Source organism: Stigmatopora argus, chromosome 12 (genome assembly GCF_051989625.1).
Source record: "Stigmatopora argus isolate UIUO_Sarg chromosome 12, RoL_Sarg_1.0, whole genome shotgun sequence".
NCBI classification, from domain to species: Eukaryota; Metazoa; Chordata; class Actinopteri; order Syngnathiformes; family Syngnathidae; genus Stigmatopora; species Stigmatopora argus.
In genome coordinates, this window is record NC_135398.1 from 18388923 (window position 1) to 18405329 (window position 16407).

Sequence of the window (16407 nt, forward strand, 5' to 3'; positions counted from 1 at the left end):
CCTAGTTCTATAACTGTTGATTTTGAAAAGGCTGCAATAAGTAGTATACAAAAGCATTTTCCAAACTCACACATCTGGATGCTTTTTCCATTTCGGTCAATGCCTTTGGAGAAAAATTCAGGCATGTGGCCTACAAAATTGGTATAGTGACCCAATGAATAGTTTCGTAATAAAAAAACTTTCAGCACTGGCGTTCGTCCCAAAGGAGGATGTCATAGAAGCATTTAATGAATTAATGGCTTCACTGAACGAGGAAACAGATGAAGTCCTAGCAGAATTTCTCATCTACTTTGAGACTACTGCTAGGTGCTGTTTTAAGGGGAAGGCGACGCTGTCCAGGTTTTGCTATCCCCTTATGGACTGTTAGAGAACATACCTTGCTGGGAATACCACACAATAATAATTCTGTTGAAGGTTGGCACCGCGCATTTCAACGTAGAATGTCAGTCGTCCATCCAAATGTATCTCGTCTTATAAACAAACTCAAATTAGAACAAAATGATTGGAAATACGAATACAACAGGCTTATGGCGGTATTATGCCCAGACAGACCAAAAAGTCATACGCAGTCCGCAGTCATATGGTTGAAAAAGCTAACGGATGACTATGAAAACCCGGATCGTTTTGCAAACAAAGTACAGTACCTACAAGCCATTGCGTATAATTTATAAGTATTACTGTTTTAATAAAAACTGCCATCTGTGAATTTCCTTTGTACATAATTTGTAAGTTTGTATTGTATTTGTAATTTTTGTACATAGTTTGTATTGTATTTGTAATTTTTGTACATAGTTTGTATTGTATTCGTAATTTTTGTACATAGTTTGTATTGTATTTGTAATTTTTGTACATAGTTTGTATTGTATTTGTAATTTTTGTACATAATTTGTAAGTTTTTTACTGCTTTAATAAAAACACCATCTGTGAATTTGCTTTGTCTTCTTTTTAATAACATTTTTAATAAAATATTTTTTTGAATGGCAGCTTATTGATGATGTGTTTAATTTGGGACAATAATCGGATAAAAGAGGCAAGTTTCCAGGGTGGGCAAACTTTTTGACTTGCGGGCCAGAATGGATACTAAAATTTGACAGCATTTGGACACGCAATGTAATTTATCAAAGCTGGGGATTGAAATATAAGAAAAAAGACAATTGAAGGTGAAAACGTATTTTCAAATTTACTTTCATCATTAAGAACATATTATTATTCAACAAAAGTGTGCAGTCTTTAATTGAGAGTGATGAGCGGTATTGCAGGGCAAAGGGAAATGAATGAGGTCATTTTACTATAATTTTTTTCTGCTATTATTATTTTTTAAGTTCATAAAAATGCGAAAATCCAGGCTGAAACTTGTAAGCGAAGGCCGCTCCCCTCTCATTCGCTTTCTACTAGGACTCGGCAATAAAAAAAGTAGTTATAATAGGGGTGATCCTACTTCGGGATTTTTTGATTAGCGTGTCCATGTCTGATCTACATGAACCGCGATATTCGAGGGATTACTGTATAAACATCCAAAATGGGAATACACCAAATGCCCATGCGGCATCTTAAAATTGGTCGGCCTTTAATGAAATTCAGATTGTCATTCGTTCTCAATGTGTAAAGAATATGGGAAGACCAGATAACGAGGTCATGGCTTTGGATGCTTATGATAAGTTAACTGACAACATGTAAGGTAATTTACGCACAGTTCAGGATGCCTTTAAGCCACTTTGATTCCTTGTTTAAAATCATTTTTAAAAACACAAAGAAAATCGTATATGAAGTCATTTTTTGTTGGTAAGCAGATGCTGGTGTTTATTATTGTTGTGCAAAGGAGAAAGAAAACTGAGTTCCATATCAGGAAAACATGTTTGTTAAATTATTTTTTCACTTTTAAAATGTGTTTCTGCCTGAAAAGCATTCGTTTTCTTGGAGGGGGGAGAATTGCCACCTGTTTTCTTCTTATTATTAGTGTATACAGACGCTCCCCTACTTACGAACATTCAACTTACGAACAACGGTACATACGAACATGTCTGCAAATTGCGTTTAAGTCCAAAAATGTTCGCAAGTCCAATTTTGTATTTCGCGCCTTTTTCGGAGTAGTACTTCTTTCCGCCGCTAATACCGACACCTGGCGCTGTGAGAGCTCAGCTCACCCAGCATCTACCTTCTTCTTCGTTGCAATGCGGAACTGCGTGAATGTATCTCCAGTGTGCAAAGAACCTTTTTCATTTGTATCATTAAATATCTCATGCATCCAATATTGAATATGGTTGGTAAAAAGCTAAAGGCTTCTATTGAGGGAGTTGCAAGGAAGAGGCAAGCCATTTCATTTGAAACGAGTGGCAATAATAACGAAGCTTGATGCGCGTGAGAGTGGTGAGCGTTTCACGGGCATTGAATCGTTCGACCGTCAGTACCATTTATAAACAGAAAGATCGAGCAGCAGGACCCAAATATTGAACGTTGCACAAAGTTTGCAAATCAATTGAATGATGCCATACAGTGCTACCGCATCATTTATGATGAAAAAAAGAAGCAAACTGTGCAATCGTCATTAGGTCGCTTCTTTTGGCCAGTTTCTAATACATAAATCTCTCTCTACAGTACTGTACATATTCTCTCCATTTTATTAAATGTTTTTTTTTCAGTACAAACCAATGCGTGTTACTTATACAAGCCTTAAACATACAAATGCACTTATATAAACCTTCAATATACTTATATCGGCCTTAAACATAAATTATAATACAAAATATAGCACTGAATCAACTTACAAACAAATTCAACTTAGGAACAATCGCTCGGAACCAATTGCGTTCGTAAGTAGGGGAGCGTCTGTAGTATTATAAGTCATCAAGTTTATTGTTAATATAAATATTTAAATGAAATAATTTTCACATTTAAACCATGTTTTGGTTATAAAAGTGTGGGTGAAGAATCATGGCATAAATCTAACTGTGAACTTATGTATGTTCTGACCATGCTGCTTAGATCACTGAAGCCTAAACCCAGGACAGGCTGAAAACCTAGACTCGCCATAATCCGGTTCTAAAAATCAAAATGAAGAAAAAGGTCACTTGGGAAGCTCAAAAAATCGGACATGATTTATATGAGCAAGCCCATCTTTCTGCACGAATATTACATCCTTGAAGTTATGGAGCAATGCAGGCTTACCGGGATATTATGGAACAGCCTTACAAGCAAGGGCTCAAACCTTCTCTACGTGGCTAGGCTGTTCATCATTATGGAAAGGAAGGGAGACAGGGTGCGTTTTCAAACCAAGGACGCTAGGCACTGTCCTTGTGTCCAAGCCAAGCAAGTAAACCAACCTAATATACAATTTGAAATAAAGTGATACCTCAACATACAAGTGCCCCGACATTCGAGGAATTTGAGATACGAATGAAATTTCGGGAAAATATTTATCTTGAGATACGAGACACATTTTGATATACGAGCATACAGCGGACGCGAGAGCCTGCTCATAAGAACGTCATGGGCACGGTCTTTCTGGTGTAATGACTCTACGAGCACTGGGTTGCGTTGCGTTTCCCCCTCTGTAAGTCAGTGCAGAATGGCGGGGAGCTTGCTCGATAATACGAAAGGAGCATATACTACTTCTCGTTGGCAAGTGGTTGTGCGTTATCCTATTGTGAGGACATTTGTGTGCATCATTTTTGGAATATTTTGAAGGAACGACAAAAGCAAACAACCCTCGATAGGCTGCATCTGAAAGTCAGGGTGGAGGCGGGGCAAATAGAGCCAAGGTATAAAAATGTAAAACAAAATTAGAATTAAGTTTAGTGTAAGATTAAACTTATTTTTGTGTGTCTGCATCGTAATCCAATTCCGGGGGACTTATAATAATAATCTGACATAGGCCCTGTCGTCATCATCAACAACAAAAAGCCTACTTGTCATCACACCCAGAAACTGCGTATGACGAAATTGGTGGTGCTTCTCCATAAGCTGTGTTTACTCTGCAAAAGACCTAAATAAGTGATAGTTACCGACTTGTAATTTGGTATTCTGCTGTTATGGATACAGGTCACTTACCTCTCACTGTCTTTCACTTACCTTCAGTCAGCTAGTAGGAGGCAGATCACCACCCAAACATCTTTTCATATTACCTCAGAAGGGAATGTGTGTTGTGTTACCGCAAATTTAGAGTTCTGATGGATGTGGGGAAAAACTGTCCTTAAGCCTATTTGTCCGTACTTTGTGGGACCTATAGCGTCTGCCAGAGGGCAGCAGCTGAAACATATTGTGACCAGGGTGGTAAGGGTCCCCTATGATGTTCCTGGCTCTACTGAGGTAACGAGGGCTGGCAATGTCTTCCAGTGAGGGCAGAGAGCAGCCGACAATCCTCTGGGCAGTGTTAATTACTTTCTGCATGGCCTTTTTGTCTGCCGCCGTGCTTCCAGCGTACCACACTGTGATGCGGTACGCCAGGATGCTCTCTACAGTGGTTCTATAGAAGGTTATCAGAAGCTTGGTGCCCAAGTTGTTCTTCCTAAGTACCCTGAGGAAATGGATTCGTTTCTGAGCCTTCTTCACTACTGCCGTGATGTTTGTAGACCATGAGAGCTTATCCGCGACGTGGACCCCCAGGAATTTAAAGGACTGGACCCTGTCTACACATACTGTGGTCAGATCTGTGCTGTTTGCGAAAGTCCAGGATTATTTCTTTAGTTTTCGTGGTGTTCAGTGTGAGATTGCTCACCGAGCACCACAAAGACAGTTTGTTGACCTCATCTCTGTAGGCCGACTCATGCCCTCCTGAGATGAGTCCGACCACAGTGGTGTCGTCAGCAAATTTGATGATGGCGTTAGACTGGTGGGCGGGTGTACAGTCGTATGTGTTTCCACGACAACGTACTCTTAACCGAACAAACACATTTAAATTAACTTGGATTAATATATACAGACACTTTCAAACATACGTTTAATGTAACTTTACACAAAACTGAATTCTATTAAAAAAAAAAAATGTTTAACATTCGTTCTGGCCTGGTTAGTTGTTTGCCACGCCTCCACCCTCACGTTCGTTATTGATGGGCTGTTTGCTGTTGTATTCGCTTCAAAATATTCCGAAAATGATGCACACAGATGTCCTCACAATAGGATAACACATGACCACTTGCCAAAGAGAAGTAGTCTTGAATTAGCGATCGCTCCGCCAACGGGAGCTAACATGCTAAGGGGGGGAAACAGGAAATCCAACCTCCTACCCATTGATTGTGGGTAATGAAGTTTTATTCTGAGAAAAGGTGCCATTAGTGTTGTGTGCATGAGTATACTTCATTACCCAGAAAGCCCTCTTTTTGCCCACGCATGCGGGTTGTGCGTTTCCTGGTCGAAACTCGTCTGAATAAATTGTTCAGTGCTCGTAGATTTCTGTAATACACGAAAGAGATGCGGCAAAAAAGACAGTGCGCTACAATGATAAACAGCCTCTCATGTCATGGCCACCTGGCTTGGTCGCATCTCAAAATTTTGATCGTATCGCGGGCGAATTATTCGATCGAAATTTTCGTCGTACCACGAGCTGATCGTAGGTCGAGGTACCACTGTAGATGGTGAATTAGAACAAATATAAATGTTTTTGCAATTCAATATCCTGTTTTTGGTGTTTTTTCAGAGGGTTTGAATGAATTAACTTGTTTTTAGTTCATTTCTATGGGAAACGTTCATTTGAGTGTACGGGTAAATAGACATACGAGCACAGTCCCCGAATGAATTAGGCTTGTATCTCGAGGTACCACTGTACCAGAACAATAATTTTGAAAGATCTACTCTAAACTAAGTTAAATTAGGCATTGTAAGTGATTTTTTTTTAATATTAATTTTGTGCCATTTTTTTTCTTCTAAGTTACAGAAGCATTTAACATCGAGTAATCGGTATCATTTAAATACTAAACAACATCCAACCATAGTCGTAAGTACTTTTTTTAAAGATGAGTTTCCTACTTAGGTTTTGCTATGCAGTTCAAGAAACTTGTAATTACCTCTTGTGTATAAAGGACTGCTTCCAAGTGAAGTAGCCAATGAGGGTTGTAGTCTCCGCCTATTAGAATGGACAATGATCTGGTAACCTTGCATCAACCTCTGACAGACAAACTCTTCGAACACTTGCGTAGCATTCATCCCCGAAACATCATCTTCTCGCCTAAAAGTGTTACAATAATAGCCACATAAGATAGTCACGCTTGACCTCAACAGGACATGTACATTCATATTTACCATATTTAATCACATATAAGCCGCTTTTGTCGGACAAAAAAAATGATGACTGAATTGAGGTTATGCTTCTATGCGCATAAAAACATGGCATGCACGAAACTGCAAGTTGACGGCGCCGTGACACGATGACGTCACAGCGCCATTGCGTCTCGTCATTACGCAAGCGAATGCGGCCGATACGGTCATTTATTTAAAAATAGAGAAAATATAGACAGATAAAACGCTAAACAAAATTTCTTTTGATGTCTATGAATGAAATTCAGGAAAAAACATACGTATCTTGCATTAAACGTGAAAAAACTCACGTTCCTGTCAGTGCTCGCTCGGGGCACAGCCAGCTTACCTAGGGCGCTGCCATCTAAACCTAGTTAAACGTGCTCTGGCTGGCCAGACGCAAGTAGCCTTGATTTTGAAATGAAACAAAATTCCTCTCATCAAGATAGACTTATTCTCATCTCATTTTCTGAACGGCTTTATCCTCATTAAGGTCGCGGGGGTGCTGGAGCCTATCCCAGCTGACTCCAGGCCAGAGGCGGGGGACACCCTGAATCGATGGCCAGCTAATCGCAGGGCAAGATGAACTAATAAGTGGACAAGTTGGAAAACGAGCTTCATCAAGTAAAGAAGAAGTGACTGCTTGACTTGGGGAAAAATAAATTGAAAGTTAAGTTCCAACTGTGATGGGAGAAATGGATGACATATGGTGAACAGTTTTACTGTGAGGCAGCAAGTTACCCCCAATTTGTGAATGTATGATGGAAACTTGGGCTATCCTGTCTGCACTGTTGTTTGAGCTTTCACAAAAGAGGCATCATTTCTCTAGAGGCCCACAGCTACCCTGACATTGTCTAGAAGGAACATGGCTCATTTGATGGAAAACTTTCAAATAGAGATGAGGACTTTGAAGGCATTGTGGATGACGGTTTATAAAAAAATAACATGAGCACATAGTTAAATACTTCTAACAGACTCACTTCGGCTTATGCTGCCCATTAAAAAACAGAAGCTTGCTAACCTGCAAAATACGCAAGCATGTATGCCAAAGTAAGTTATAGTGTGCATGCATGGTGCCATATTTTTCGCATATTAATAGTGTCGTACGGATTAGTTAAATAGATTTACAAAACACAAAATTGTACTCACAACTGAAACAGTGCATTTGAACTCCGTGTGCCATGTGTTCACCACAATAAGATAGGTGAAAATATTATTCGAGAGGCCTTTAAAGATTTAAGCTCCTTTAAAACGGCTGTCAATCTATGATTGTCTCTCTTTTTTAATAGCAGACACTGAATTAGTTCAGAAAATTATATGTAAAATGCATGAATAAAAAAGTTGGATAATTTTTGCATGTGGTATGATTGAGTCAAAATAAATGCTTGCAGAGACCTCTCCAGATCACTGTGTGGCAATAAGTCATAGCATCCTTCAGTGTAGTCATTTTGTAGCATTTGACGATCAGGAAAGTAGTCAGTGGTCAGAGGCAAGCAGGCTGGTGTGGTCAGAGATTTCCAGTCAACTCCAACTGTACTGCAGAAGCTGGGGACTGCAAGACATACAGAGTTCCAATATCATCATGAGAGGAAAATTAACGGGTGAACTCAGCAAGACAAAAATGTACAACAAAAGAAAATAACTACTAAAAATAATTCCAGTTTCAAATATGGCAAGTTAGCCATTGTCTGACAACCAGTTCAGTGTGTACGGCGCCTTCTGCCCAAAGTCAACTCGGAAAGGCTCCAGCACCCCCATAATCTTCAGGAGATTAACAGGACAAATAATGAATTGGCAATAATTTTGTGCAATGGATTTCCTTAAATTGCATTTAAAAAAAAGAACATACTTTTTGGTTTTAAATGTTTTTTTTTCCATGAGCAATATGACACCATCAGTTTCCATAATATTCATTGGATTAGATTGGATAACTTTATTCATCTCGGGAAATTTCGAGAATGAAGAATGCAGATATAGGAAAGGCATTTTAGACATAAATAGATAGGTAATAAGTAATTTAATAAATAAATACATGACTAAATATATAAAACAAATAAGTGTGTTGCTGAAAAAAAAATATATATATATTTCAGCAACACACTTATTTGTTTTATATATTTATATATATATATATATTGTATATATATACGTATATATATACATATATATATACATATATATATACATATATATATATATATATATATACATATATATATATACATATATATACATATATATACATATATATATATATATATATATATATATATATATATATATATATATATATATATATATATATATATATATATATATTTCAGCAACACACTTATTTGTGTATAAATAGATAGGTAATACGTAACGGACCTTTCAACTTCCAAATGCCCGCGACTACAAGATCTAAAAATAACAGACCTCCAAGTTCATCTGCTGCACCTACCTGCTCATGTAAGTGCAGTCCCTGCGAGGATCGCTTTGTAGATCTCCAGAAAAAGTATGACCAGCTGCAGCAAGCTATCTCAGAGATACACATCAGGCTGGATGAGATATCAAAGGCGAGCTCTGTTTGTATAGCCACGCCGCAGAGTCTGCCTGTTGCCCCCTGCACGGGTGCGGAACAGACAGCAAATTGCCATAGTCCAATAAAGAAAAGGAAGGCAAAAAAGAAAAAAAAAAAAAAAGACCAAACAGGCTCCGAAGCAATCTTCAGCCGCGGAGTTTAGCGCTGGCGAGGCGCCAGATCATGACGATGACTACGTGTCAGCCTGCCTATACACCGCAGGTGGCAGTGATGTCATCGGTAGGCAAAGCTGTGAGCCTGAAACTCAAGCCCCTGCAAATTCAACTGCTTTCGTGAGATCCAGTAAAGAGGCAGTGTCGGAACGCGAGAGGAGTGTGATAATCTATGGTGTTCCCGAGTCGCCCGGACTCCCAGCTGTGGGCAGCGCGATGAAAGATCGCGAGTTGGCCATATATTGTATCAAGTCGGTCCTGGAGACACTGGCACCCGGGGCATCTCTCTCACTCGGAAGATCGGTGAGGCTTGGACGCGAGCCACCATCCTCTGCTGACGCGCGCCCCCGTCCATTAAAGATGACTCTTGGCACTCCATCTGAAGTCGAGACCTTCTTAACAAGCGCCAAGAAAATCCAATGGCCTGATCTCGAACTGGATTTTCGGAAGGAGTACTCTTTGAGGGAGAGGATTCGTTGGCGCAACCTTGTAGCAGAGCTGGCAGCGAGGCGGCAGAAGGGCGAAAGAGGTCTGTGCATCCGCAACGGCCAACTAGCCCTGACAAGCTACATCCACCCGCCACTGAAGGTGACCACAGAGACTCAAAACAACTGGGTGACGGTGAGGGAACAAGGGATGGCGGTGGTCCACCCCTAGTCATCATCTACACCAACGCGTGCAGTTTGATCGCCAAGTTCAGTGACCTCTTCAGTATTGTATCAGGACTCAAGCCTGATATGATCGTCATTACTGAAACTTGGCTAAGCTCTGAAGTGCACGACGCTGAGATAAACCTGATGGGCTACATCCCCTTCCGGTGCGACAGGCGAGACAGACGTGGTGGTGGAGTTATCATCTATGCTAAGGGCGAGCTAAAGCCCTCCCTTTGTCCTCTCCCTCCCGCTGCTCAACAGACCGACTTCTTTGAGGTTGTGCGATGCAATATAACTGTGGGCGGAGTCTGTCTGCCTATCTTGGGAGTCTACCGATCTCCGCAAGCTACCGCCGAAGACGACAACCACGTAATCAGTGCAATTCGCTCGGTCTCATCACACCAGGACTGCCTTATTGTTGGCGACTTCAACGCACCATCAATAGACTGGAGCGATGTCGTCTGCTCATCAGCCGACCGGTTCGACCAGGCACTCCTCGACACAGTTGATAACTGCTTTTTAACACAGCATGTTGCAGCTCCGACACGCTTCCGCAGTAACCAACGCCCGTCTCTTCTGGACCTGGTACTCACGTGCTACCCGTCGTCGGTATCGTCTCTCATCATCCTCCCGCCGCTCTCCATGTCTGACCATGCGGTGCTCAAGTTCAACTGGCACGCAACAATTCCGGCCTTACAGAGCGTGATGCTTCCGAAGAGAAGGTTTGCTACCCTGAATCATCACGCACTGGAGGAGGCTTCCGAGGCTGTTGACTGGGCTTCCTTCATGGAGATCACTTCAGTCGGCGAGCTGTGGGCATTGTTGAAACAATCCATACTCAGTACCATTGTCGATGCCACGGCACCAGAAGCACAAACCCTGGGCGACGCAAAAGGTGAAGCGGGAACGGACTCTCAGAGACGTTGCTTGGCGCGAATTCCAAGAACGAGGCACGGCAGCTGCATATGAGGTCTATAAGCAGCAACGAAATAGGGCAGTGTTCACTGAAAGGCAAGAGCGGAGCAAGTATGAGCTGAGGTTGGCGCAGTCATCTCGTGCAAACCCCAAGCGCTTCTTCGCCCATGTTCAAGCCAACAAACGTCTGCACAATCAAGTGGTTAAACTCAGGGAGGCTGATGGAGTCGGTGTCACGGATGCAGAGGGGCAAAGCTCTCTTTTTGCTAGGGTGTTCGCAGGCATTTACAAAGCCGATGATGGGCGACCAGCACCCCCATTTGCTCGGGATGTTCCCCCAATGCCTGCAGTTGCCATTACACCTCCTGAAGTCTACCGAGCCTTGATGTGTCTGGACGCCACTAAAAGCCATGGTCCGGATGGTATTCACCCGAGGGTCCTCCAGGCACTCGCTCCGACCATAGCACTTCCCCTCGCACATCTCTTCACACTGTCCTTGCAATCCGGTGAAGTCCCCGAAGACTGGAGACGGGCCGTCATCTGCCCTATCTACAAGAAAGGAGACCGAGAGGACCCGTTGAATTACCGACCGGTCTCCCTCACTTCAGTAATCTGCAAAATGTTAGAATCAATTATCAAAACGTCCATGATGGCCCATCTCCAGATCACAGCGGCGATCTCCGATAGTCAGCATGGATTCGTGTCCAACAGATCCTGCCTCACCAACTTGCTGACGATGGAGGAATGGGTCACTCAATTAATGGACGATCGACAAATTGCCGACCTGGTCTTCCTGGACTTCGCCAAGGCGTTTGACTCGGTCAACCATCGCTTGCTACTCCGCAAGTTGGAAGCGTATGCGATTCACCCAGCGGTCGTGAGGTGGATTGATGCGTTTTTGGCTGGCCGCACCTTTCAAGTACAAGTCAATGGCATACTTTCAGAGACTCACAACGCCCCCAGCGGTGTCCCCCAAGGCTCCGTTCTTGGACCACTGCTGTTCGTGGTGTTTGTAAACGACCTGCCAGAGCACATCTCCCAGCGGGTTCTCCTCTTCGCCGATGATGTGAAGCTCGTTGCTCCCCGGAGCGACTACGAGGACCTGCGTAGGTGCCTTCATCATGTGTGGAGTTGGTCGAACCTGTGGGACCTGCGGCTCAATATCACGAAATGCAGTCATCTGGCTATTGGGGCTCCTCCTGATTCACCTCTTGACTTTGAACCGGGACGCCTGGAACTGGAACGAACTCAACGGTGCAAAGATCTGGGCATCATTGTCGACGACACGTTCAAACCAACGGCCCAATGCATCCAAGCAGCCAACAAAGCTCGCGGAGTTCTGTTCCTAATGTTCCGGTCCTTTGCCGTCATCACAGCAGACATCTTCCTTCCGTTGTATGTTTCCCTGGTGAGGCCCATTCTCGAGTATGGGATCCAAGCCGCATCACCGTACCTCGGCAAGGACATCCAGCATCTGGAGCGGGTCCAGAGGCTTGCAACAAGGATGGTCCGCGGCCTCAGGCTATTGTCCTACGAGAAAAGATGCCAGCAACTCAACCTGCCGACCCTTGAGGCTAGGCGTCTGCGAGGGGACCTAATACTGGCCTACAACATCCTCCACGGCATCTACAGCGTGCCCCGCGACCTCTTCTTCACGCCCGCACCTGATCGTGGTCTGAGGGGTCATCCGTGGAAGCTGTACCCTCGCGGGTTCCGGTTGAATCGGCGGAAGGCGGCTTTTTCAGTGCGCATCGCCGGTCCTTGGAACCGGCTTCCGCAGGGTGTGGTCGAGAAGCCGACGGTCGCCCAGTTCAAGCGGGCTCTGGATGACTTCTTGGCCGTGAACCAGTGACTACACCGCGTTTGTTGCACATTTCTTGTGTCTTGTTACATGGCCCTTAGCCTAGTGCTTTTTTATTGCCAAATAAATTGAATTGAATTGAATTGAATTAATTTAATAAATAAATAAATACATGACTAAATATATAAAACAAATAAGTGTGTTGCTGAAATATATATATATATATATATTTTTTTTTTCAGCAACACACTTATTTGTTTTATATATTTATATATATATATATATATATATATTTATATATATATATATATATATATACATAGATACATACATACATACATACATACATACATACATATACACAGCAGCTGGCGATAGCGCTGGCTACCGGAAGCAGCTTATTTCCGGGTTCCGGTGCGCAGTGACTGCTGGGAAATATAGTTCTTCCTCGCTACACCCACACGCTAAAAACACGCTTTAAAAAGGCAACGGAAGCAAAACTGAGTTCGGCAGTGCTTTATTTGGACATTTTACAATTTACTCAAATCATCACCTTCAAATCCCTCAAACTCCTCATCTTCTGTGTCAGAATTAAACAATTGCCCAAACGAGCCTTCCAAATAGCCGGGCCCCCTCTCTTCGTTCTCAGAGTCACCGTCATTTCCATGTGGCTCCTTAGAAATTATGCCGGCTTTGGCAAAAGCTCGAACAACCGTGCAAGCAGACACGTTCGCCCAGGCGGCAACGATCCATTGACAAATCGTAGCGTAAGAAGCCCGGCGCTGCCTGCCACTTTTCGTGAAGCTGTGTTCGCCAGCGATCATCCACTGTTCCCACGTCGCTCGTTGCTTTGATTTGAAAGCCCGGTTGATGCCGATGTCCAGCGGCTGTAATTTTTGGTCAAGCCTCCGGGAATGACGGCAAGCTCTGAGTTCATTTTCATGATCTGGTTTTTAACCGTTGCTGTGAGATGAGCACGCATGGAGTCGCAAATCAAAACAGACGGCGAGCCGTGAAAAAATCCATCTGGTCGCTTGACATATACGTCACGAGTGCCGCCGAGACTGGTTACGTGACGTATATGTCAAGCGTATATACTACTTCTCGATGGCAAGTGGTCGTGCGTTATTATATTGTGAGGACATTTGTGTGCATCATTTTGGGAATATTTTGAAGGGAATACAAACTCAAACAACCCTCGATATTAACTGAAAGTCAGTGTGGAGGCGGGGCAAAAAGAGCCAACCAGGGAGAAGAAAGGTGTCAAAATGTCAAACAAAATTAGAATTAAGTTTAGTGTTAGGTTCGATTAAACTTATTTTTTAGTGTGTCTGCATCGTAATCCAAGTTCATTTAAATTTGTTTATGTTATGTGACGAGCGGGTTGCCGTGCAATAATCCCTCCCCTCCCCCCTCTCTCTGTCCGTCTCTCTCTCTCCCCCCTTAGAAATCCGTATAATTTTAGTACTATTAAACACATTTTAGTAATATTAAACCACTAGTTATGTGTTACTTGGTTAATAGATAGCGAATTAGAACAAAGAAAACATTTTTTCCAATCCAATATTCTGTTTTTGGTGTTTTTTCAGAGGGTTGGAACGAATTAATTTGTTTTTAGTTCATATCAATGGGAAACGTTTGTTTGAGTTACGAGAAAATGGACATACTAGCTCAGTCAGTCCCGGAACAAATTAAGCTCGTATCTCGAGGTACCACTGTGTGTGTGTTTGTGTATATATGTACGTGTATGTATGTGTATGTATATATGTATGTATGTATATATATATATATATATATATATATATATATATATATATATATATATATATATATATATATATATATATATATATATATATATATATATATATATATATATATATATATATATATAGAAAGGAAGGCATGATATGAGCCACGAGTGTTCTATTTTGAAAAGCCACATTATTCACATCAGCATTATTTTTATTAAACCCTTCTTGGTCAACTAAGGTTGTTTATTTAAGAGAAAAAAGGTTGCAAATTTCAATTTTTCACAATTTAAGACTGCTGGGAATTCATAATCTGCGCAAAATTTGAGCGTTCACTGTAGTAATTTGAGTTGCATCACTTACTTGGATTGGTACCACTTTGGGATGAATCGTCATATTCAGAAGAGGTGTCGATCCCTATACAAATTCAAATTATAAGGCACAGGGCAGAGCAGCAGAGACATATTTATATTACAGTCCAGGTACATGTGATGATTAAATGAGGCAAAGCATTGTAGATTATTTCCTAAAACAGTTTTGAAACAATGAATTTCAATTTTCTTTTTTTAAATCAAATATGGTTTGTTTTCTGTTTGTTTTCAGTAAACTTACCAATATTGTTACTAGGACTTTGATTGGATTCTCCTGTGTCTCCACTAATGCACACAGCATTCTCATCTGCTTGCTGGTAGCAAGTTTCCCTGAAACAAACAAGGAATGTTGTCATTGTTTTTTTGTTTTTTTTCTCTGTTCTGAAGTATATCGTCTTCTAGGCTCTATGAGATGCATTTATACTTAAAGCACGGTTCCTCGGTCATTAGGGATCAACCGAAAGAGAAAACATGCTGTATCCACAAGCAATTGCCCCATTCATCATCACAAAAAATGGGGGTAAAACTTCAGAGTGGCGAAAGTGACTTCACGTAGTTGGTGAATTCATGACCTGGGATTTTGTGTATAATTCTGCCAAAAAGTGACCATTGTTCTACGTAGCAAAACAAGGCTAAATTCATGAATGCCACAGTAGTATCAATACATTTGAGCAGATACAATCATGTCTAATGTTGCTATGTACGAGCGGCTCGTAGTGAAACTGGGAGTCGAAATGCTCTTTGAATGTTAAAGGCTGCGACGCCAGAACGAGGCATTGCCTCTAATTTAGACAAATAACACTGTATACAGAAAAATGCATTCTGATCAATGCCCGTGAAAAGACAGAATCGATACAGAAGGCTATAAAAATAAAGAAGACATTGACAGCATGAAACGACATTTCAAGATTTTCTTCTCCCACATTTAGTAAAGTCACTGAAGGGTCTCATCTCATAACTTCTGCTAAAGCGCAATAGCCAATACAAAAAGACGTGTCTGCTTCCTATCTAGATTAGAAAATTTGTGGACCTAAATCCAATGAATGAATTGCAACCATTGGTTCCATATTTAAGACTGCCACCCATGTAAAAAGTAATTACCGAAGCCGACATAATTAAGTTCAAAAAGCAATTAAGACCATTTAAATTCAGTGAACAGTGAACACAAGATGATCCGGCAAGAACTGAGAAATACACAGGTTTTAAATATACAATTCATGGGTTGACGGGACAATCAGAAACACCTGTTTCACACAAAAGGCAGAAAGCAGGAGATACACCAGGGGCAGGAAAACGACAGGTGAACTCAATGGGCAATCACAGGACAGGTTACAGAACGGAAATAACACAAAACAAATCCGTAACAGAACCAGAACTCTTTACCAAGACAAAACTGAAACTTTTCAGCCATCTATAATCCTTATAAAGTGTGATTTATGGATGGATGCGTGTACGATAAGGTCTTTCACTACGTTTGTCCAAACCGTGCAACATAGAGATGATGATTTTCTTTATAGTGGCCAGAAACAGCTGTCGGTAGCTAATATACGAGTGATTGAATTTCTTCACGTTCTAAGTGAGTAAATTACTTTTATTTGTTAAAGCTGAAAGCAGAGTAAATGTATGAATCCTTGTTTTTACATGTGCCCTAAATGCACCGCGTGGCTGATTGGTCATAAGGTAGGGTGCCTTTCCAAGTCATTTACAAATGTCATTTTTGGAAGAATTTCCTCCAGCGAGTTTCCAGGTGCTCCCTAGAACACTTTTTGTTGTTGTGAAGGGACTTATAAAACATCCAAACATCCATAAATAACGCTTTATCTATTCTATAATCCTTAAAAAGGGTGATTTATGGATGTGTCTGTGCGTCTGTCTGTCTGTGCGTCTGTCTGTGCGTCTGTCTGTCTGTGCGTCTGTCTGTCTGTGCGTCTGTGCGTCTGTGCGTCTGTGCG

General features: G+C 41.7%; 1 protein-coding gene across 6 annotated transcripts in view; it reads right to left on the bottom strand.

Annotated features, from left to right (window-relative positions):
- depdc5 (DEP domain containing 5, GATOR1 subcomplex subunit) overlaps positions 1 to 16407 on the bottom strand; it is a 210389-nt gene that overhangs the window by 130078 nt on the left and 63904 nt on the right. For 5 of the 6 annotated variants that reach the window (XM_077615705.1, XM_077615703.1, XM_077615702.1 and 2 more), the window contains 4 exons: positions 14697 to 14785; positions 14448 to 14501; positions 7624 to 7780; positions 6000 to 6160 (listed from right to left, as the gene is read on the bottom strand). In XM_077615705.1, coding sequence (XP_077471831.1) covers positions 6000 to 6160; positions 7624 to 7780; positions 14448 to 14501; positions 14697 to 14785 — 461 coding nt within the window. The remainder of the gene's footprint in view (positions 1 to 5999; positions 6161 to 7623; positions 7781 to 14447; positions 14502 to 14696; positions 14786 to 16407) is intronic. The other variant, XM_077615704.1, reaches the window with a different exon arrangement.